We start from the raw sequence: 23,241 nt of genomic DNA, 5'->3' as shown, positions 1-23,241 counted from the left end.
GTGCAAATTATCCTTGTTCAGCAAATAGTATAAATCTTTATTTCAGAATGGACTAGGGGCTGCAGCAGATGGTTTAGAGAAAATACAAAGGTAATAAAAGCTGAACTTTATAGTAGCAATTGGAATTTTAAAGCATTTATAACTTATATAATTAAATGTAGGACTGCATGTTTTCTTATCAACAGGTTAAAGGGAAACTTCGCAAAAAAATGAAAAATTCATATTCTGTTCATTATGTATAAAAAAGCACAAATTCATAGATATTAAAGTTTTATTCTGTAAGTTAAGAGATCACCATCGATTTTAAATTTAGAGTATCAATTCTCCACATGCGGCCATTTTGACATCCACCACGATATATCTATAAACCACAAAGGACCAAAACAAGCAGTAACCTAACGTAGCCGTAATAGAGTGTCGATATCTTGTCAAGCGTACGGTTGTTTTATCCGACAAGGAAAGCATAAACAGTTTCCCGGGTCACAAAAAAGATTATGATAGACATGGTTGTGCAACCTTTCCTAACTAACTTGATACGGAAAATGTAATTTTATATATATTATTTTTTAAATAACTAGTACTAATAGTATGGTCTGTCGTTTTGAAACTGTTTTGTTTACGAAGTATTTAAAACAAGAAATTGAAATTAGTTAAAAAGTCAAAGTTCAAAGTCATAAATAAGTGTTCCGTGTAAAATTGTTTTTGAAAATCTAGTTTGTTCATAATTGTTTTATGTAATAAACTTTTTAAAATAAATTCGGACCTTCACTTATCTGATCACCAGAATGGCTAAAGGAATTGTTCCCAGAGGTATTGTGAGGTGACACGTACAGGTATTCAAGCGATTTCCTGTCGGGCTTTAAAACTGTTATTACACAATTACATAAAACAAGTTCGTGCATCACTTTTTTTCTGGGGGTATTGATCAGTGTACACGGCCGATAACATGTAACTTCCATTTTGAATCTATCAGGTGTAATATACAACTTTGTCTAGCGTATCCGATAGTGATATACTAGTCATTGTTAAACTCATACGCTTGTTTATAAATAACATTTTTGGTGTAAAGAATGATATTTATGAAAATTTAAATAATTAAAAAAAAAAAAAAAAAGATTTGATGAAATAAAAATCTATTAACACATTTTCCAAGGGTAAATTGGGGAAAATGTAAGTATATACTCGTTGTCAATAATTATGGACATTTTCAAACATACAAATATTGATTTAACAAAATGTGCGGCACTTGTCGATCATTGGTTTACACGCCTAGATGGAAGGTTTATAGGGAACTATGGATAGTCGCAATATAGAACTGATAGATACAAGTATATTGAATATACGAGAGAAACATCCAGAACCAATCTGATTTAAATACAGGTCGATATCTAACTTGCTTTGGTTCATCGAAGCTATAGACATAGTAAGATCACAGATTTATATTTCAATAAGATTATTTCGAACAGTTTATGAAATTCGTCATCATCACATTTTCCTGGTCCGACATGCATGTTATATATATATGCCACTGGACGTGCACTAATGATCCCCAAAATCCTATTTGAAGAAATAAAGAAACTTCACTCAGGATAGACTGATGGTAGTTGTATTAACGTCTGGTCAGCTAGAGGGTTGAGTAATTTATTTAGTTAGCTTGTAGGGGATTTAACCACTCTTAATATTGCACTTATGCATTAGATATTAAATGACAGTACCGGTAATATAAGAGAAAATATAAATACGAAAAGTCGCATATCTGATAGAAAAGGACTCACCATGAACTATAGGATTGTACGTACGATTGTCATTCTTAATCGCATAACGGACAGTCATTTAAATGCATGCATGTACGCTGTGATAAAAAGGGGTGTCGCAGTTGCAAAGTATTCATCATAAATCTATTTCAAGTTTATTATTTCCTTTTATTTTTATAAGTTAACGCAGAGACATGTATACACTAGATCTCTATTTAACGACAAGCAACTATATAAATATCTGAATCTGATGTGACTTACCGTTCATCTCTTTCTTTTTTCTCATTTTTTTTTATTTTTGCAGGAATATACACATTGTAAGATATACTGTTCCTCGATTTGGGGTGGGGTGGGGGGGGGGGGGGGGGGGAGGGGGGTCTGAGGTCATGTCTATCTATCTATGATTAACCTTGACATTTCCGGGTATAACAGAGCTACTTGTATATTACCTGAATGTGGTTAGGTGACTCCCATGAGGTCTTACGTATACATGTTCATATTTATAATGGTTTCTGATATAACAATTAGGTTTTATAACATTCACACTTCTGCATGTTCTGTATACCAAATTCGTATCTTTTTTCCAGACCGAATGAGGATGTGAATATTTTCCAGGATCAAATTAATTTCGGGATTTTTTTTATTTCTTTGTATTAAATCTCAGAAATTTACAGAATATACTGCTTGTCCGCTTTAGGAGTTTTCTTGTCAGTTTAAACAGACGTATATATATGTCTCTGGTTTAGAGTGGGTTTATGAATGAATGATAAGTCTTACAAAGGTACAAGATATCAAGCACATTGAAAATTGATTTCGCCGTTCTGTCTACATTTAAAAAAGGAAAGTTGACGTTAGATTGATTCTGTTAATTTTTTTAAACATCGTTGGTCAAATAGCTTAAGAATTATATAAATACGTTGTGAGATTTATAATATTTCAATAAGGGCATTCCTGATTAGGTAAATGAAGATCGCTTTGGACGACAAAACTATATTTTCGTAACTGATAATTTTCTCTGCACATTTAAATATTCAAGGTTACCGATGATAATTTAAAATAGTACTGTTTTGATTTATACGCTCGTTTTCGTGGGCCATTTATAATATTTATATAATTATTTTATTAAAAGTGATTCAGAATTTCGATGTTACAACAAAATACTCACCTATTTATTTAAAAACTGAGCAAATGCAAAATGTTAAAAAAATATATATATAACGGCGATTAAGGTATTTTGCCACCATATTCCTCCCTTAATAATTAAAAAAAATCTGTCTCATACCTGAAACGGTGAACCCTTGAGGACAAACACCACTCTAGTGAAGATCAAAGGATTAAAATTGCATAATGCTAATCTTTTAATTACCGTGAATTTAACCACGCCTTTACCAGGTGGTGTTAGCATAATACACATGCATTGTATTTACACAGTACTAGACTGAAGCCAGGATTTGTATAGTAAGACAAATCCTCGACTGAAGTAATAGGGGAGAATACAAACGTGAATTTCTATTATACTATCAGTTATATATGTTGTTCAACATATCCGTCGAAAAAAAAATCATAAAAAATTCGATTGTATGATTTGCTTTTATTACTATAATTATATCAAAATCCTTAAAATATAAATCGTAAATTTTAATTTAAAAAAATGCACGGCTGATCACTTTTCTTTCTGAATTGTTAGTTGGTTAATAGCTACACCAAAAGTCGTTGATGCGCTTTAAATCGCGTTATTAGATGATTAACGTAAACAAGACTTTAAATGAGATTAATCCACTCCCGGCATGCAAAAAGACTTAAACTACGTCACATAAGTCAGGAAGTTTGAATAAATAGAATTAATAATTCCCAATTTTCTTCTTTATTAGTTTTCATATCCAGATAAAACTTGGTGAATATGTTTTTAATGGTATTATGAACATAATAAGATGATAAGTAAAAAATCGCGAATTTTCCCTTTAAGTACTTTGAGTTTCCTTTCAATAACTGAGAGCATTCTTTAATCTGACATATACTCAATATTTTAGAGTTAAGGGCTTTTTTCAGTACTTGTTTTTATTATATGTTTTTTAATGAACATATTGTTAATGAACTGATCAAGATTGAAAAGGGAGAGGGTTGAGATCTCAATAAACTAGTCTAACCCCTCCACATTTTTATGTGCCTGTTCCAATTCAGGAATCTTGTCAGTACCGTTAAATGTTGTCGAATGTCATACCTGAATGTTTTTCATTATTTGGAGAATTGGAATAGTGATGGCATATATTTTATTATCCCTGTCAAATCTATTCACAACTTTATAAACTCAGGATGATTTAGAGCATAACAAATTGTATGGACACCTGACTATTGTTGAAAAATGTATGTTGACATCTAGAAGTCTTCTGGTTATTTTTATACGACCGCAAAAATTTTTGTAGTTGTATATTGTTATGTCGTCGTCAGCGGCCAATGACATTTGGTTTCTGTACAATAACTTTAGTTTAAGTATATGGATCTCTATGAAAGTTAAGCAAAAGGTTCAATACCACAAAAGGAAGGTTGGGATTGTTTTTGGGGATGATGGTCCCAACCGTTTAGGAATAAGGGACCAAAAAGGGGCCCAAAACAAGCATTTTTCTAGTTTCAGGACAATAACTTGTGTATAAGTATTTTAATTGCTCTGAAATTGTACCACAAGGTTCAATACCACAAGTAGAAGGTTGGGATTCAGTTTGGGGGTAATTGCCCAAACTGTTCAGGAATTAGGGGCCAAAAAGGGGCCAAAACAAGCATTTTTCTAGTTTTCAGACAATAACTTGTGTTTAAATGTATGGATGTCACTTAAATTGTACCACATTTTACAAAAGAAAATTTCTTCAAATATTATTTTTTTTGGAGGGGGAAGGGGAGAGGGGTCAATTTTTTTGGGGGGGTCAATTTTTTTCCCCCAAGATTTAAGAAATTATCAATTTTCCAAAAGAAAAATTGGGAGTCACAATATATTTTGCAAATTCTTTGTATATAGTCTGAAAACAGATTTACTAAGTATTGCACAACAGCAAGAAATCTTCAATTGAATATAAATTCAAATCATATAACCAATTTTCAACATCATGACTGATTGTAATGTTTGGCTTATTTTGTAATTAACAATTACCAACATTATGAATGAAATAATTTACTTAAATGATTTTAATGATATTGGTTGCATTTCAGTTTATTAACTTGGAAGACACCAGTGACTAGAAAGTTATTTATGATGCTATTTATCTGTTTTATCATGTCGTTGACTGCATCTATAGAAAACTACAGTTATATAATGGGTTAGTATGTGGTATTGATTTAAGCAAATTGAGGATAATAAGAAAATTTAAGTGAAAATACTTGACTTTGGCTGAAGATTACCAATTATCTGTGGTCCAAAAAAAGCCTAATTATACCTTTTCCTTGAGGAAATTGATCTGAAGTAATTGTGTAGAGACTAACTATCTATTGGTATGTAACCAGCTTTTGGTATTGACATAGTGGGCTAATGTTTGATTTTAAGGAAACCATTGGTTTGTGGCCATTAAGATTTTGATTTCATAGTTAGTATAGTTGTATGGAGCCATTGATGGGTTGTTATTTGATTTCAAAGAATATACTATTTTGTGATGGGTTCCTTTCCAGTTTGAGTTGACTTTTGACTTTTAAATTAGGTAATTGTTTCATTGGTTAAGTAACATGAACTGTATCACAAAGTTTTTGTTTCAGTTATCTACTTGTATTTTACTTTTTATTTTAGGTATATTTTTAGGAATCAAAATATTTATTATCAACTACTTTTATAATCGATATCCACGATTGAAGAGAAGGTATGATTCATCCTACAAAACCTGGCAACAGCTTCCAACAACAGCAGAAAGTGAACAGAAAATGGTTAAGTCTGAAATTGATAAGGTATGAAAACACAGTTAACAAAGGCCTCAGGACCTTCAGAGAGTACCCTGTAGTAGTCACTCTTTCTGTTATTTGTAGATATAGATACTTTTTTGTAAAGAGTTAAGAGATAAATAAAACAAAGCTGCCATTTGATTTTCAAGATTTTCAATAACTTCTTTAAAAGTTCAAAAAAATGTTTAAACACAGTTTGAAGTTTGGAAATGAGGGTTCTTTTAAATTTTGATTTTTTTTTAATGTGACATTCTAGAGTTATACAATAAACATTTGAATAGATAAATTTTCATGATATTTAATTAGCATGGCATGATAACCCCCATTTTCATTTGGAAGATTTTGTTTTGGGAGGCGACAGAGTTATTTGACTTCAATGGTCTAAGAGTAGATAATCTTTATACAAGAACTGGTTTGCTGTTATGGATACTCATAATTTTCAAATTCTTAAAGATTGGAGTCATAAAGTAAAGCTCATTTTTATACGACCTCAAAAAATTTGCTATCATGTTGTCGTGGTTGTCATCGTCGTCCAAAGACATTTGGTTTCCAGACAATAACTTTAGTATAAGTGTATGGATCTCTATAAAATTTAACCACAAGGTTCAATAGCACAAAAGGAAGGTTGGGATTGATTTTGGGGGTTATGGTCTCAACTGTTTGGGAATTAGGGGTCAAAAAGGGGCCAAAAAAGGCATTTTTCTAGTTTCCGGACAATAACTTGTGTATTAGTGTATGGATCCCTATGAAATTGTACCACAAGGTTCCATACCACAAAGGGAAGGTTGGGATTGACTTTGGGGGTTATGGCCCAAACCGTTCAGGAATTAGGGGCAAAAAAAAAGGGGGAAAAACAAGGTTTTTCTGGTTTACGGACAAATACTTAAGTATGAGTCAATGGATCTCTATGAAATTGTACCACAAGGTTCCATACCACAGTACCACACACAGAAGGTTGGGGTCAATTTTGTGGGTTGTAGCTTTAATCGTTAAGAAACTAGAGGCCAAATAGGAGGACTTTTCAAATACTGGCTAAGCTGGTTCTAACATAAATTATTTCTGATCTATATAAAGAAACAACAAATACTGATATGGCAAGAGATACTCACCAAACAGGGTGTGTAAATTATTATATTTAATTTGTAAACAGATTTACTAAGTATTGCATAACAGCAAGAAATTTTCAGTTGAAAATAAATACAAATCTTTTAACCAATTTCAATGAGGATTATTTTAAAGTCTTGAATTGTTTAAGGTTTTTACCATGTATTACTATATTGGATATTTGGACATTTTTAAATAGGTCTACATTGAGGTCCAAAATTAGACTTTGTTTGATTTCATCAAAAACTGAATTTTTGTAATTCTATGATATGCTGAATCTAACTGTGCATTCAGATTTTTAATTTTGGGTCCTGTTTTCAAATTAGTCCATATTAAGGTCCAAAGGGTCCAAAATTAAACTTTGTTTGAATTCATGGGATTTTTTTTATATGCTGAATCAAACCATGGAATTAGATTTTGGATATTGGACCATTTTAAGTAGATTAAATGTCCCATTTAAAATTTTGGAAGTTATCAGACCACATTTATGCTGTGTCAGAAATCTATAATGTGTCAAATATTTAATCACTACCAAATTCAGAGCTGTATCAAGCTTGAATATTGTGTCCATACTTGCCCCAACTGTCAGAAATCTATAATGTGTCAAATATTAATCACTACCAAATTCAGAGCTGTATCAAGCTTGAATATTGTGTCCATACTTGCCCCAACTGTTCAGAGTTAGACCTCTGAGGTTGTATCCAGCTGCTCCAGGCGGAGCGCATTTTTTTACAAGCCTGCGATGCAGAAGCCAGACACAGCAATAGTACATTCCACCGTCAGTGCCAGTGTTGTCTAGTCATTAACATTAAGGGTTGCAGATGATTAAAGTTTTTTAAGACATCAATAACTTTGTCCAATCTACATTGAATTTTAAGAAACTTGGACAGAAGCTATTTTACAAACAAAAGACATTATCCAGAGAAAAAAATTGAAATTAATTTGCTTTTTCATTTTTAGCTCACCTGACCCAAATGCCCAAGTGGGCTTTTCTCATCACTTAGGGTCTGTTGTCCGTCTTCCCTCGTCTGTAGTTTGTTAACTTTTACAAAAATCTTCTCCTCTGAAACTACTGGACCAAATTTAACCAAACTTGGCCACAATCATCATTAGGGTATCTAGCCAACCAAGATGGCTGACATGGCTAAAAATAGAACATAGGGTAAAATTCAAACTATGTCTATTATTTTGAAAACCGTTATAAATAGAGAAAATCAGACAGGGCAAAAATGTTCAGAATGTTGAGCTCTACCAATTGTTCATTAAGTCAAAACTGTCAGGGGGCTTCGTATAGGAGTTTTTGCCCTTAAATGAAAAATTTTACCTTTTTTTTCATTTTTATTGGCTATTATCTTGAAAACTATAAAAGATACAGAAAACTTTAAATTGTAAAAATAATCAGCAAGACAAGATCTACCAATAAGTCTTATGGTCGAAATCAACTATTTACTCCTTACTAGAGTTATTGCACTTTGATGACGATTTTTACCAATTTTTTGCGTTTTTGCCTTATATCTTAAGAATTATAATAGATAGATAGAAGCATAAAAAAGCAAAAATGATCAGCAGGACAAGATCTACAATTGAAAATGCATGCAGGAAATTGACCAATGACTCCTTATTAGAGTTATTGCCCTTTAATGAAGATTTTTACCAATGTTTGCGTTTTACCCTATATGATGAAAATAATTATAGATAAATAGAAACTTTAAGTAACAAAAATGATCAGCAAGGCAAGATCTACTATCAAGTCAAATTAAGCAGTTATAGCTTTTTTTTATACAGTAGTGTCCGGTAAACCCGCCCACTCCTATTTACTTCAGTTATTGTCACTTCCGTGAATATTTCGTCTGCTATTTTATTCATATGAACTGTATTTATCATCACTGCATGTCAAATTTTAAAGAAAAATCCTTTATTACGAAAATATCTAGTGATATATATATAATACAGTTCCTAAAGCTAACGATAATCATATTATTGCTTACAAAACTCGTTTCTGACTTGAAATTTTTTTTTTCGATTGTCTGGAATCCCTTTATAAGTGGTCTATTAATAGATCACCTTTTCCTTTCATAAATATGTGATAAACTGGCCCTCCATACATATTTACTGCACATGGGCGGATTTACCGGACAAACACATTTCCCAAAAAAAAACACAGATGACCCACTTGTTTTGTTGATTTTAAAATTTATTTCAGATATTTTTGGAAAATGAGATAAACTACTCAAAGTTGATTTGTCAGTGAATCGATTTATTTTAAATTTGATACAATTTGTATATAATTAAGCAGAAAACCATAGGATCAAAGCCTTATGTTTGCTGATTTACCGGACTGCATCATAGTAGACTGTCACTCTTTATAGGAGTGATTGCCCTTAAATGAGGATTTTTTTTACCCTCTTATGTGTTTTGAGCAAAAACTAAAGAAGATAGAAAGAAACTTAACAGACGAAAGGATCAACAAAAAAGAAATGTTTGTCATGAATTCTGTTCTTGTCTACAATGTTTGAGAGTGTCCTTGTTAAATATGCACATAGACCTAGGTGAGCGTGACAGGCTCTTTAGAGCCTCTAGTTCTGTATGTTACTGATAAATGGATTTAGTTTTTATACAGTTAAAATTTAGATGCAGTCTTCTGTATGGCCTATTTTCAGTTCCATGTATATTCTACTTTCTGTTTCGTTACATATCTTTACAGAGTCATGCATATACATGGTTATTTTCCTCAGAAACTACAAATCATAGCTTTCTGATGTAAGGCACCAAGCTTTATCTGGTTATGCCATTACATTTGACACATTAAAAGTTCCTTTGATGTTCTAGGTCTGGTTTTTAGAAAATTTATGTCTTTAAATTTGTTCATACTTGTAAGTAATTTTTTTCCACATTTTTCTCAGCAACTTCAACTTCAAGTCGTAGCTTCTTGATACATTGCTTTCTATGGATATGCTGTTCCATGTGTCAAGTTTTCAGTTTCTGTGAAGATGTTCTTCAGTCAATAACATTTAGTGGGAGTAAAATTAGTGTGCAATACTGCTCTTAGTATATCTTGTTTAAACTGAAAAAGTTTTATGAACTCACAATAGAGGCATTTTAACTTTGTGTTACAGTATTTATTGTCAGAAACAGAGACAACATCAGAAGAATCAGCCTCTGAAACATCTACAAAAACACAGAAAATCAAAGATACAGATACAGAATTCTGTCAATTATTTTCATTACCCGACTCAGAATGTCCAGTAACAGGTAGGTCATCTCTGGGAAAGCAGCAATTTTAAAAGATTTACTTAAACAGGACAGGCCAAGAACTAATTTATGATGAAGATTAGCATCAGGGATATTCTGTTAAAAATACCTCTTATCAACTAAGAAAGAAAAAGTTTACATGAGTCAACCAATGTACTTGGAAAAAAGGATTTACATTTTGATATTATATGATTATATATGTGAACCATATAGTCATTTGTAAAATGACAATTTTGATCAGAAAAAGATAAATGCATAAAATCACTACTATACTATTGTAGGATGGCAAGGAGGGAAGAGATGTTCTCTTGTTAACAAAGAAAAGTCAGTTTTATCAGGATTAAAAAATGGAAAATTATATCTTACAAGGAGGTATGTTATATAGAAAAGAAATGATATGGGGTATCCATCCATGACACAAAATCAGTATACGCACAGAAAAAACACAAAAAGCAAAGAAACAGCTCTTTATAGCTGTTCTTCATCTCAAAGTCGCAGTAAGGCCTTCAACACAGAGCAAAAACTCTCACCTCACTGCAAGTAAACTTTGACCATTAACTGTAAAATTATTGCTACATTACTTAAAACGTAGATTTATTGATTTTTTCACATAAAATTTTTGGTTTCTTATGCTGTTCAATTTTGAATTGATTTTATACTAGGTCCAAAGAACCAGTGTGAGCTATTTCCATCACTTATATATTTTGTCCATGGTCTGCCTTCCTTTTTATACGACCGCAAAAAACTTTGCGGTCGTATATTGGTATCACGTTGTTGTCGTCGTCAGTGTCGTCCGAAGACAGTTGGTTTCTGGACAATAACTTTAGTATAACTAAATAGAAATCTATGAAATTTAAACACAAGGTTTATAACCACAAAAGGAAGGTTGGGATTGATTTTCAGGGTTATGGTCCTAACAGTTTAGGAACTAAGGGCCAAAAAGGGGCCCAAATAAGCATTTTTCTAGTTTCCAGACAATAACTTGTGGAACCGTGTATGGATCTCTCTGAAATTATACTACAAGTTTCCATACCACAAAGGGAGGGTTAGTATTTGCTTTGGGGGGTTATGGCTCAAACCGTTTAGGAATTAGGGGCAAAAAAGGGGGAAAAACAAGGGTTTCCTGGTTAATGGACAATTACTTAAGACAATTTAAGAGCAGTGTAAGGGAGGTTATCCAAACACAACATTTTGATTACCTCCCTTACACTGCTTTTAAATTAAAATGTTGTATTGTCTTGAGATGATTAGCTGTCAATTTATTTTTAGATGTTACTATTAAGGAATATTAATTTTAGCCATGATTATGTATGTCATTTTCTATTTTAAGACTTTTATGATGTATTTAAATGGGTAATTATGGTTGCAAACTCCATTGGAAATTTGAATTGAGATTATGACCATATCTTGAGGGAAAGAATTTTTTGGGGGGGGAAAAAGGGGGGGGGGGGGGGGGGGGGGGTGGGTAAAAAGATTTCAGATTTCAGAAATTAAAAAGAAAAATTCTTCAAATATTATTTTTTTGCCAAAAAAAAAGTGTGTGTGTGTGTGTGGGGGGGGGGGGGGGGGGGGGGGGGGGGGGGGGTCAATACGCAACAGCATAGTGTATTGCACAAAAGCAAAAAAAAAGGGGGGTAAATTTTTTCTTTTTGTTTGTGGGGGGGGGGGGGGGGGGGGGAGGGGGGTCAATTCGCAACAGCAAAGTGTATTGCACAAAAGCAAAAAATTGAATATAAATTCAAAACATATAACCAATTCTAAGTTCTTTGACTGCAGTTATTCTGTGTCAGAAACCTATTATGTGTCAAATATTTAATACCAATCCAAATTCAGACCTGTATCAAGTGGGAACATTGTGTCCATTTTTGCCCCAACTGTTCAGGGTTGGACCTCTGCGGTCGTATCCAGCTGCGCTCAGCGAAGTAATTTATTACATTGGCTGTCATTAATTTTTATGCCCCCGCTGTAGCGGAGGGGGCATTAAGTTTTACCCTTGTCCGTCTGTACGTACGTCTGTCCGTATGTCAGTCCGTCCGTATGTCAGTCCGTCCGTATGCACGTCCCAAAGTTGGTTTCCGTTCTCTAACTTTAGTTTGCCTCAACCAAATGCTATAAACTTATACACAATGCTTATTACCACAAAACACAGATCAAGTTTGAATTTTGGTGGTGTTTCTTTAACCGTTCTAGAGTTATGCCCCTTTACAAAGGGAAAAATTGCTGAATTTTTCGTTTCCGTTCTCTAACTTTAGTTTGCCCCAACCAAATGCTATGAAACTTATATACAATGCTTATTACCACAAAATACAGATCAAGTTTGAATTTTGGTGGTGTCACTTTAACCGTTCTTGAGTTATGCCCATTTACAAATGGAATAATTGCTGAATTTTTTGTTTCCGTTCTCTAACTTTAGTTTGCCGCAACCAAATGCTATGAAACTTATACACAATGCTTATTACCACAAAATACAGATCAAGTTCAAACTTGGGTAGGGTCACTTTTACAGTTCTTCAGTTATGTCCGTTTATAATTTATATGATATGCAAGCGGGGGCATCATTTGTGTCCCATGGACACATTCCACATTTATTTGTTCTGAATCCACTGTGTCTGTTTGGACCAAACCTTTGATTTAAAATTTGCTGTTCAAAATTTTGAAATGAGACAATTGACATGATAAATTTGGGAAAATATACATTTGGGATCGCTTTAAGAATTATGGTTGGTCATCACTTCTATAAATAGAACATTTAGCAAATAATTCTGTGATCCTTTAAATAGCTAGTTCCATCAAACTTTGGAAATGCTGCAATTGTAATCTCCCTTAAGAATGTGTGTTAAGGATCCCAAACATCCATCATTTTGATGAGATATGCTTGATGACTGCAGTTAAGACCTCATAGTTAGCTGCCTCTGTTGCTAAAACAAAAAATTATAAAAGCAATACTGTACAAGATATTTTTAATGAACAAATTGCTACAGACCTTCAGGAAGTTAAGTAGGCTATATTGGATGTGGTGATTGTCATTTTTGACATAAGTTTGGATTTAACAAGAGTGCTTTGTTCAAAGAAAAATGTTTAACTCAGAATTCATTTTGGAAAAAAGCAAGATATTCTGACAAGTTAGATGTATTAATTTTTTTCTTTAGTTTTCTTTGCTTTGAAAGATCAAAGACGCCATCAAAGAAGAATATTGTTATACCATTAGCAGATATAACAGAAATGTCAAAAGTAAGTTTGATATTGCATTGATTTATGACCAATAATGGCAAAATTGAGTATTGGGTTTTTATGCCCCGCCTACGATAGTAGTAGGGGCATTATGTTTTCTGGTCTGTGCGTCCCTTCGTTCGTTCGTCCGTTTGTTCGTCCGTCCGTCCGTCCGTCTGTCCCGTGTCAGGTTAAAGTTTTTGGTCAAGGTAGTTTTTGATGAAGTTGAAGTCCAATCAACTTGAAACTTAGTACACATGTTCCCTATGATATGATCTTTCTAATTTTAATGCCAAGTAAAGACATATTATCCTTTATTTTTAAGGCCAATCCATATGTAATTTTACTTTGTGGAGTAAAGATATAATATCCTTTATCTTTAAGGCCAAACTGTATGCAATTTTTATCCTTTATTTTTAAGGCCAAATCATATGCAATATAACATTGTGGAGTAAAGACATATTATACATTTATTTCCCATGCCTGAGGGAGATATGAAGATTTGTTCACTCAAGAAAATTCAAATTTCCAAAGGGCCATGCCTGAGGGAAATATGACTTTTCGAGGGTGAAGAAATCTTCATATCTCCCTAAGCCAAGGGAAATGAATGTTTTATTCCACTGCCTATATTTTGTTTACTACTAAATACCTGAACATAAAACATTAATTTAAATACATTTTTCTCAACCACTTGTTTTCATCACTAAACACAACATAATTTAAAACATTGATAAACAGTACCGATCAAAAGATAATAATCTATTATTTATGTTTTGAATTTACGTCTGAAATAATTTTGAACACGATAGTACATTTACTATTCAAAACCTTATTTGCATTAACCGCACGTAACAGCACATGAGGAAGTCTGTATGTTCAGAGGGGAATATGATACTCAGAGGTGAATATGAAGTTTTGTTCAATGTCACGTGGAATGGTCTCAACCAATCAAATATTGATTAAGCTATCAAATTTAACATACAGTGGAATAATATCCTTTTATTAGCTCACCTTTCCAAAGGAAATGTGAGCTTTTGCCATCACTTGGCGTCTGTCATCGTACGTCCGGTGTAAACTATTTCAAACATCTTCTCCTCTGAAACTACTGAACCAATTCCAATTCCAACCAAACTTAAGCTAAATGATCCTTAGGGTATCTAGAAAGTTTGTGTTTTATTTTCTGTTTCGTCAAAAAACATGGCCGCCATGGCTAAAAATAGAACATAGGGGTAAAATGCAGTTTTTGGCTTATAACTCAAAAACTAAAGCATTTAGAGCAAATCTGACTGGAGTAAAAATGTTCATTAGGTCAAGTGCTATCATTCCTGAAATTTTCAGATGAATCTAACAACCCATTGTTGGGTTGCTGCCACTTAATTGGTAATTTTAAGGAAATTTTGCAGTTTTTATTGGTTATTATTATCTTGAATATTATTATAGATAAAGATAATCTGTAAACAGCAAAAATGTTCAGCAAAGTAAGATCTACAAATAAGTTCCTATGACCAAAACTGTCAATTGACCCCTTAAGGAGTAATTGCCCTTTAAGGACAATTTTACACAATTTGTTTATCATGTTTTCTAACTTTAAAAAATCTTCTTCTCTGAAACTTCTGAACCAATTCCAACCAAACTTAATCGGATGATCCTTAGGATATCTAGAATAAAATTTATGTTTTATTTTCTGTTTCGTCAAAAAACATGGCCGCAATGGCTAAAAATAGAACATAGGGGTAAAATGCAGTTTTTGGCTTATATCTCAAAAACTAAAGCATTTAGAGCAAATCTGACATGGGGTAAAATGTTCATTAAAAATTAGGTCAAGTTCTATCATTCCTGAAATTTTCAGATGAATCGAACAACCCATTATTGGGTTGCTGCCACTAAATTGGTAATTTTAAGGAAATTTTGCAGTTTTCAGTTTTATCTTGAATATTATTATAGATTAAGATAAACTGTAAACAGCAAAAATGTTCAGCAAAGTAAGATCTACAAATAAGTTTAATGAACAAAATTGTCAATTGACCCCTTAAGGAGTTATTGCCCTTTAAAGACAATTTTTCACAATTTGTTCATCTAGTTTGCTTACTTTAAAAAATCTTCTCCTTTGAAACTGCTGAATCAATTTCAGCCAAACTTGGGCTGAATGAGTTTCAGAGTATCTAGTATAATTTTTTATTCAATTTCCTGTACGTCAAGAAACATAGCCACTATGGCTAAAATGGAACATAGTGGTAAACTGCATTTTTTTGCTTTTGAAGAAAATATGACAGATACAAAGAACATTTAAATGGCATTTTTAAGCCACTCATTAATATATATTGAAAAGCAAAAATAATCAATGATGAAAGATTTAAGCAAAAAATTACAGGCAAGCAATTCAGGCTCTTGAGAGCCTCTTGTTTTTAAGGCCAAACCATATATGCAATATTGCCTTGTGGAGTAAAGACATAATATCCTTTATTTTTAAGGCCAAACCATATGCAATATTACCAGGCAGTGGAATGTCAATAGAAATAAAATTAGTTGGTGGCAAGGTAGGTAAACTGAAAAAAAATACATTCCAGCATTTGGATGAATCTTCATAATCAAAGTTGATTCTGAAAATATACCTAGCGTGAGAACTGGTAAAAGCTTTTGATTACGTTTGATGTTGCATGTTTGACCTGAATGTTGTAAATGGATCACTCATTTTTTAAGGCCTTAAAGTGACCGGTAGGTTGTCACCTCCATAGCCAAAGACTTGATGAGCTATTTGGTATACATCACCTAGCTGTAGAATTTTCACATTTTAATTTTGTGAAATTGTTGGCTGTTATGCATGGAAGGTTCCTTGTAAGGAAAATGAGTTTTTAATTTGGTGCATATACATCCTGCAAACATGACCACCAGTATGATGTTTAGATTGAAGTTATTTCCTATTGTAATACATAGATAAATTTTCCTCATGATATTACTCAAACAAATGAAACCAATATGTCAGAAAAGTTCACTGTGGTACTAAAGAAATGTTCCTTTGGAATGTATTTACCAAGCAATAAGTAATACTTTGTCGTATTTAATGAGCAAAAGTATCCAGGCAACAACAGGTTTGTTATTTGTAATATTAAAAAGAAAAAGAGAGATGACAATCATGGTAGAATACAATCAACATGTATGTTCCACAAGTTTTGATAAAATTATGCAATGAATAGATTTATAGCAGTGTTTAAATAGATGTGAATGTTTATTTTTAGTATAAATATACAAATAAACAGTGTTACTTCACTCTGCAAGCTGTAAATATTGTATATCAAAGGCAGTTTAGTACACATCTATTGTTAAAATGATTATAAACTGTGTAGTTTTGTTAAACTGTTTATTTTAATCAAAGCGTAACAATGTACATTGTACATACGGGTCATAGAAACAAATCTATTTTTAGAATGAATTTATTTTCGTATCCCAGGTAAACTGGTAGAGGAAACGTCGGTACGCAAATAAACTAAAACAAAATGTGTTTATAATCTTTATTGAAATAATACAAAATAAAATAACATGAATGACAATAGACATATAACTTTTATTAGAATAAATCAACATTCAATATGGATTATAGACGTTCATCTTTCTTCAGGGATTTCCTTTACTGATCTGTTCTATCGATGTTCTTTGACTTCGTCATTTGTCATTTCGGATATAAGCATACTCCGCTTTATTGCATAATTTTGTCTGACAAATAGGCTATGCAAATAACCAGAATGTACTGTATTATCTTAATCAGTGATCTTAATGTTTTGTTTAAAACTTTAAAAGAATATCTTGTATAGAATGGAATATCACAAACAACATCATTTGCATTGAAGTATGTCAGAATATTTATATGTATTATGAAATATAAAAGGTTGAGACACAATTATAATGCATATTTTGCAAAAAAATGTATAACATGAACATAACATTATTTTGTTATTTGATATCAAACTATTCTATTTACTTTTTGTTAAACCCCTTCAGAGATAGAAATTCACTAGTTCACCTCTGTTTTTCCATAAAACGTTTTTATACGACCGCAAAAAATTTTTTGGGATCGTATAATGGTATGATGTCGTCATCGTCTGCGTCGTCGTCCGAAGACACATTGGTTTCCGGACAATAACTTTAGTTTTAGTGAATGGATCTCTATGAAATTTTTTAAGAAGGTTCAGTACCACAAAAGGATGGTTATGATTGATTTTGGGGATGATTGTACGAACCGTTTAGGAATTAGGGGCCCAAAACAAGCATTTTTCTAGTTTCAGGATAATAACTTGTGTATAAGTATTTCCATTGCTCTGAAATTGTACCACAATGTTTAATACCACAAGTAGAAGGTTGGGATTCATTTTAGGGGTTATGGGGCCAACACTATAGGAATTAAGGGCCAAAAAGGGGCCAAAAACAAGCATTTTTCTAGTTTCCAGACAATAACTTGTGTGTAAGTGTATGGATCTTTCTGACATTGTACCACAAGGTTCCATATAACAAAGGGAAGGATGGGATTGAGTTTGGGGTTAATTGCCCCAAACATGTAGGAATTAGGGGCCAAAAAAGGGCCAAACACAAGCATTTTTCTAGTTTCCAGACAATAACATGTGTGTAAGTGTATGGATCTCTCTGAAATTGTACTACAAGGTTCCATACTACAAAGGAAAGACTGGGATTGAGTTTTGGGGTTATTGCTCCAAGGGGGGGGGGGGGGTTAAAAAAGTTGGGGGTGGGGGAATTTTTTTCCCAATTTTTTAAGGGATTCATATTTTTTTTTCAAAATTTTTAGAATTTCAAATTTTTGAAAAGTTTCAAGAAGAAATCTTTAATTGCACAGTATTGTGCAATGGATTTATAAGATCTTTGACCACATTAATTTTGTGTCAGAAACCTATATTATGTCAAAAATTTGATCGTAATCCAAATTCAGACAGTATCAAGCATGAATATTGTGTCCAAATTTGCCCCAACTGTTCAGGGTTTGACCTCTGCGGTCGTATCAGGCTGCGCTCAGCGAAGCATTTTATTGTTTTTGCCTTTATATCAGCATCTACAAGTCATAGCTTCTTCATATATGACACATGCTCCATTTGGTTATGCAATACTGTGAGACACATTTTTATTTCCTTCTATATTCTACTACCTGTTTGCCAAAGACTTATATTTTAGAAATGTCATGCACAAATATGAAATGTTCATCACATATGAGTCCTGGTATGATAAGTCAGCAATAGCTGACAGTACAGATAATTTTTTACTGAAAAAGTTGGGAACTGGTAAACAGCAGATTTGAAGTTTATTTAGCACTTTGATGACATAGTTGATCCAGTAAGATCTCCCTGACTGAAAGTGTATCTGTCTGTGTAATCATATTAATTAGGGTATCAAAAAGTCTTTTCAGGGCTTCATTTGATGACTATATTCAGGAGCACCAAGTTAAACTTGGAATAGGAAACATCTCAAGAAGTTTTAATGAAATTTTTTTCCAAAGGAGGTGTTTTGCAATTTAAGACACTTTCCCCTGCCTAATCACCATGCTATTTTTAACATCTTATAGAGATGAATGATGTATAGGTACCAGTTGAAGGATTCAGGTTCCTTAGAGTCATCTTCTTAGCTTGTTTGTCTGTTCACCTTTTTTGTACATATGTTCAGCCAATATTTATAAAATAATGTTATGTTTAACATTGACTATGCGAAAATAGTAGCCAGGGTGAGACACAATAGTGCACAACCTGAAGGGGAGTGCACTATTGTCTCTCACCCTGGCTACTATTTTCCATAGTCAATGTTAAACACAACATTAATATCATTATTATGCTGACTGTTTATTATTTCAAATAGTGCTAATTGTGTATTTCTATGTAAAAAAAATGCTTTATAGTATGAAAAGAAGCCCTTTATGTAACTCTGCATATATATATGCTGTCTTAAAGAAAGTTGATTTTGTCTACTTTACTGTTAGAAAGAGTTACAAATAAATAGATTCAAAAGTATGTGTTTTGAGGTGAAATGATTGATTTTAACTCTTTCTGAATATTAATCATTATTGAGTAGTTAAACAAGTAGAATTCTGCTTAAGCTGGTGCTAGAGGTTGTCTTAAACTTGTTATGAGGTACCTTTATTTTGCTTAATTTTGAAGGCATGAACTCATGTTGACTTCAAGATGAAAAAGTACCAAAAAGACATTGTGTCATAGCTTTGATTTCCCGGTATTATTTTGGATATTGTCTAAACAAGGTTTACTTCATACCCCTTCCATTTCATTCTCATTAATATTTTCCATAGTACTTAATAACTTACCAAAAAAAACATTGATGTGATCATAACTATTTATCTGTAACAAATGACTTATAAAGTATTCAAACAATTTTGGCTTCAACGGCAGTAAGCAGAAGTAAACAAAGAACAAAAACGTTCTAACAGAAACTACAGTATTTTAAAGTCTCTTAAAATGTCAGAAAAATTTAAATGATATCTACTTTTTTCCCCTTATTGTTCAATTGTAATAGTTAATTAATTGTCAGGCTAATAAATCCATCCCACTTGTCTGTCAAAGCAACTAAGCTCCGCCTTTGCACGTGAAATTGAAAATGATTGACGTGAAAATCAATAGTCTGTTGCAACAGCAAGGCATACTATTTTCGCATAATGCAGTTAACACTATATATTTCTTTCAAAAACTGTGCAAAAATAGAGCAATTTTACTATAGAAGGGCATTCTTACAGGAAGTATAATAATGTTTTATATGGTACGTTGATTAACATGGAAACTAAATCATGTGATGAATACAACCAAACATTGATTTGTACAGCAAGCATTCTAATTGATTATGGTCATTTAGACTAACCGGGTACCAACCATATCTACATCTGATCATAATTTTTCACAATTAGCTGATTTATGAAGGGTTATGAAGGAAAAAAGATAACTAAAAAATATTAATACAATTTATGGCAGGTATTTTAAAGCCTGGACAGGGAAACACAATAAGAAATATTTTTAGCCTAAGATAAAGAGCTTTGTTAAACATTTATATAACTTGATATGAAATAAGGAGATGTGGTATGATTGCCAATGAATCAACTTTCCACCAGAGTCCAAATGAAGTGGGTGATTTCCATTTAACAATAACCATTGAATGGTTTGGCTAGTCTCCTTAAGGTTCATGTGGACCCTTTGGTTAAAATGGCTGCATTTTCACCTCAAAATTTACTCTAAGTACAGACAAACCTGAGTATCTGGAAAAATTTTAAGGCATAAAATGCTCTAGATAAATGAAATTCAAATGCATTTTCTCTTTTAGAAAATTAAATACTTAACTGAATTTTGCAGTGCACTTTTTTCATTCCTCCAGAAGGTGCCAAACTAAAAGTTGGGAAAGAGGTTTGAGAACTTCCCCACAGCTAATAATTGAGGTAAACTGTATTGATTAACATGGACAATAGAGGGACAATAGATACCTGACAATAATTTGTGATTTAAACTGTGTACATGAGTGGACCATATCAAGTGAAACTCAGCTGTTCGTTAATTTTATCATCTTCTGCCGGGATGAAAAAAAAGTCCACAGCAAAATCCAGTTAAGTTTTAAATTTTCTAAAACATAAAATGCCTTTGAATTTTATTCATCTAAGGCATGCTATGCCTTAAAACTTTTCCAAATGCACAGGTTAGTCTGTGCTCAGAGTAATAGTGAATATAATAGGATTATTGTTAGGATTTTTTACAAATTGTCTATAATGGCTGATCAATGTTTTCTTTTCATACATGCAAAATCTCTGATGAATTACTTAGTATATTATACTGATCTTTATCATTTGATTGGAGTTAAATATTAGATATTTCTACCAGTCATGCACTATGGCCATCACTGTCTGATTTTTGTTAAACTAAATGTCTATTATAAGTCAGATAATAATATTGTTTGAGATAAGCATTTAGCTTTTTTACAAAAATCCCTAACTTTCAGTGAAAGCTGATATGATATCTTAAAAAAAATATCTTACTGACATAATGATGATGTTTACTCCTCAACACATGAATGAGATGTTACAATTTATCATGCTTCTCATAATAACAATAATAATTACGCTTTAACCAACAATTCATAACTTCAAACATCATTAGAAATGTCAGTGTATGCACAATTTCCTCATTATATTACCAAAGATAACTAATACATCAAACTATTGGATGAATATATTATCAAGCTATTGCAATATATTTGAATGTGATATTTTATCACTTATAAATGTTTTATTTGGCTGCTATACACTAGTCTTGAACTTTATTCTTCAAAACATCTTATGCAATAAAGACATTTTTTATGGTTTTAATAAAACATTAAACTTAACATTTAAGTGCAGATTTATTTATCTGTTTTGAATGGATGCCAGTTTTAGTAATCACTGATCACATTAATGATTTCTAATTTTAAATTGATAGTGATACTTTCGAATGAGGTTGTGAAATATACATGGAATTCTGAATTTCTGTCAGTTTTAGAGCACATTAGAGAATGTTAATGCTAGGTCTGAAACAGACAATTACTGATGCATCAAATTTCTAATGGAAAAAGGTTGTCTTCAGTCACAAATGAAGTGTTAAGCAGTTCCAACATATCTTATTTATTTAATCATTGAAGCCTTTTGCGAATTCCTTGTTCCTTTACTGAAGATATTTTACTTTGGATTACTATAAGGGCTATTCCATTAAAATGTATGTGGGAGGGTAGGAAGGGAATTTTAATTATTGAATGTGGGTCATGGGTCTTTTTTCAGTATGCGTCTATTACCATTATGCAAAATTATCTAAAAAATGGTTCTTGGTTGTAGGGATATTTTGAAGTCCCTTCCTACCCGCCCACATACATTTTAATGGAATAGCCTTAAGTAAAAATCTTGTCTGAAAATTAACCATTTCTATTTGCCTAACATTAGAAATCAGAAATTGTGTATAAACAAAAGTGTTTCAAAATGTATTATAATTTTATCTGAATAAAGTTTTTACATTTATGAGGAGCAAATTTGAGGCCACATTGATAATGGTGTCTACACCAACATTTTAAAAAGAATGCTGAATTATAGAAGGAAATTCATATGAACCAAGTTGATTTTGTTAACATTTTGGGAACATATAGTTATCACTTGTCCTTCTGTGACTTGAGTATCCATTACTTGATTGGAACAAAACTTATACATATGGGAGATATTGGGAAGGGCAAGATGACTTTTGATTTTGGGGTCAATGCATCAAAGGTCCATGTAGCAGTTGCTAGAATAGCAAAATAAAACTAAAAATGTTTCCAATGATGACTTAGGTCAGATGTCAAGGTCTCTGTGACTAAAACATATTTTAGAATAAAGGTTTCTGGATGGTAACTTGATTTTCTCTTCCTTGATTGCAATGGAATTTATACAGTTAGAAGATATAGGCAGTGCCAGAGACATATATGCCTCTGGCAGTGTGAATGCCTATTGAGTTTTTTTGGTAAATTGGAGAAAGGTAAGGGGTCATTTTCAATATTAAAAAAAAAAGGTTTCAGATTGGTAGATTCAGTTTCCCTTGCTTGATTTGAATGAAACTTATACTGATGGAAGATATAGGAAAGTAGAAGAAGCCTATTGGTTTTGGTGTCAGGTAAAAAAAATAAAGGGCACTGTTGATAAAAAAAATATATGTATTGGTTTATTATTGCTTTTGGTATGGTATCCCACTATGAATTGAAACACATTTAAACAGGTGGAAAATTGGCAATAATAGTACATGATATTTGTCCCTCCAAGCATACTAGTATTTAAACCTTAAATACAATTGTTTTTTTTTACCATGATTTTCTTCTGATTCTAGACGACATTGATAGATTTATTTTAAAGTGATTTCTGGTGAAAACTTCATCAAGTACACTTCAAGCCATACATCTTTTACTTTTGGGGCATGAGAACCAAATATGCTTAAACCGAAAGCAAACCCGTTTAGGGTCATTTGAGGTC

General features: G+C 32.4%; 1 protein-coding gene across 1 annotated transcript in view; it reads left to right on the top strand.

The window, feature by feature from the left end:
* The window catches only part of LOC127731648 (GRAM domain-containing protein 4-like), a 57,884-nt gene that overhangs the window by 25,462 nt on the left and 9,181 nt on the right, over positions 1–23,241 (top strand). Inside the window, exons 11-17 of the mRNA XM_052240404.1 lie at positions 47–90; positions 4,956–5,062; positions 5,524–5,678; positions 9,893–10,028; positions 10,310–10,400; positions 13,178–13,259; positions 15,710–15,775. Of these exons, the coding sequence (XP_052096364.1) occupies positions 47–90; positions 4,956–5,062; positions 5,524–5,678; positions 9,893–10,028; positions 10,310–10,400; positions 13,178–13,259; positions 15,710–15,775 (681 nt within the window). The remainder of the gene's footprint in view (positions 1–46; positions 91–4,955; positions 5,063–5,523; positions 5,679–9,892; positions 10,029–10,309; positions 10,401–13,177; positions 13,260–15,709; positions 15,776–23,241) is intronic.

This window comes from Mytilus californianus, unplaced genomic scaffold (genome assembly GCF_021869535.1).
Source record: "Mytilus californianus isolate M0D057914Y unplaced genomic scaffold, xbMytCali1.0.p SCAF_1, whole genome shotgun sequence".
Lineage (NCBI taxonomy): Eukaryota > Metazoa > Mollusca > Bivalvia > Mytilida > Mytilidae > Mytilus > Mytilus californianus.
This window is presented reverse-complemented; position numbering and strand designations above follow the sequence as displayed.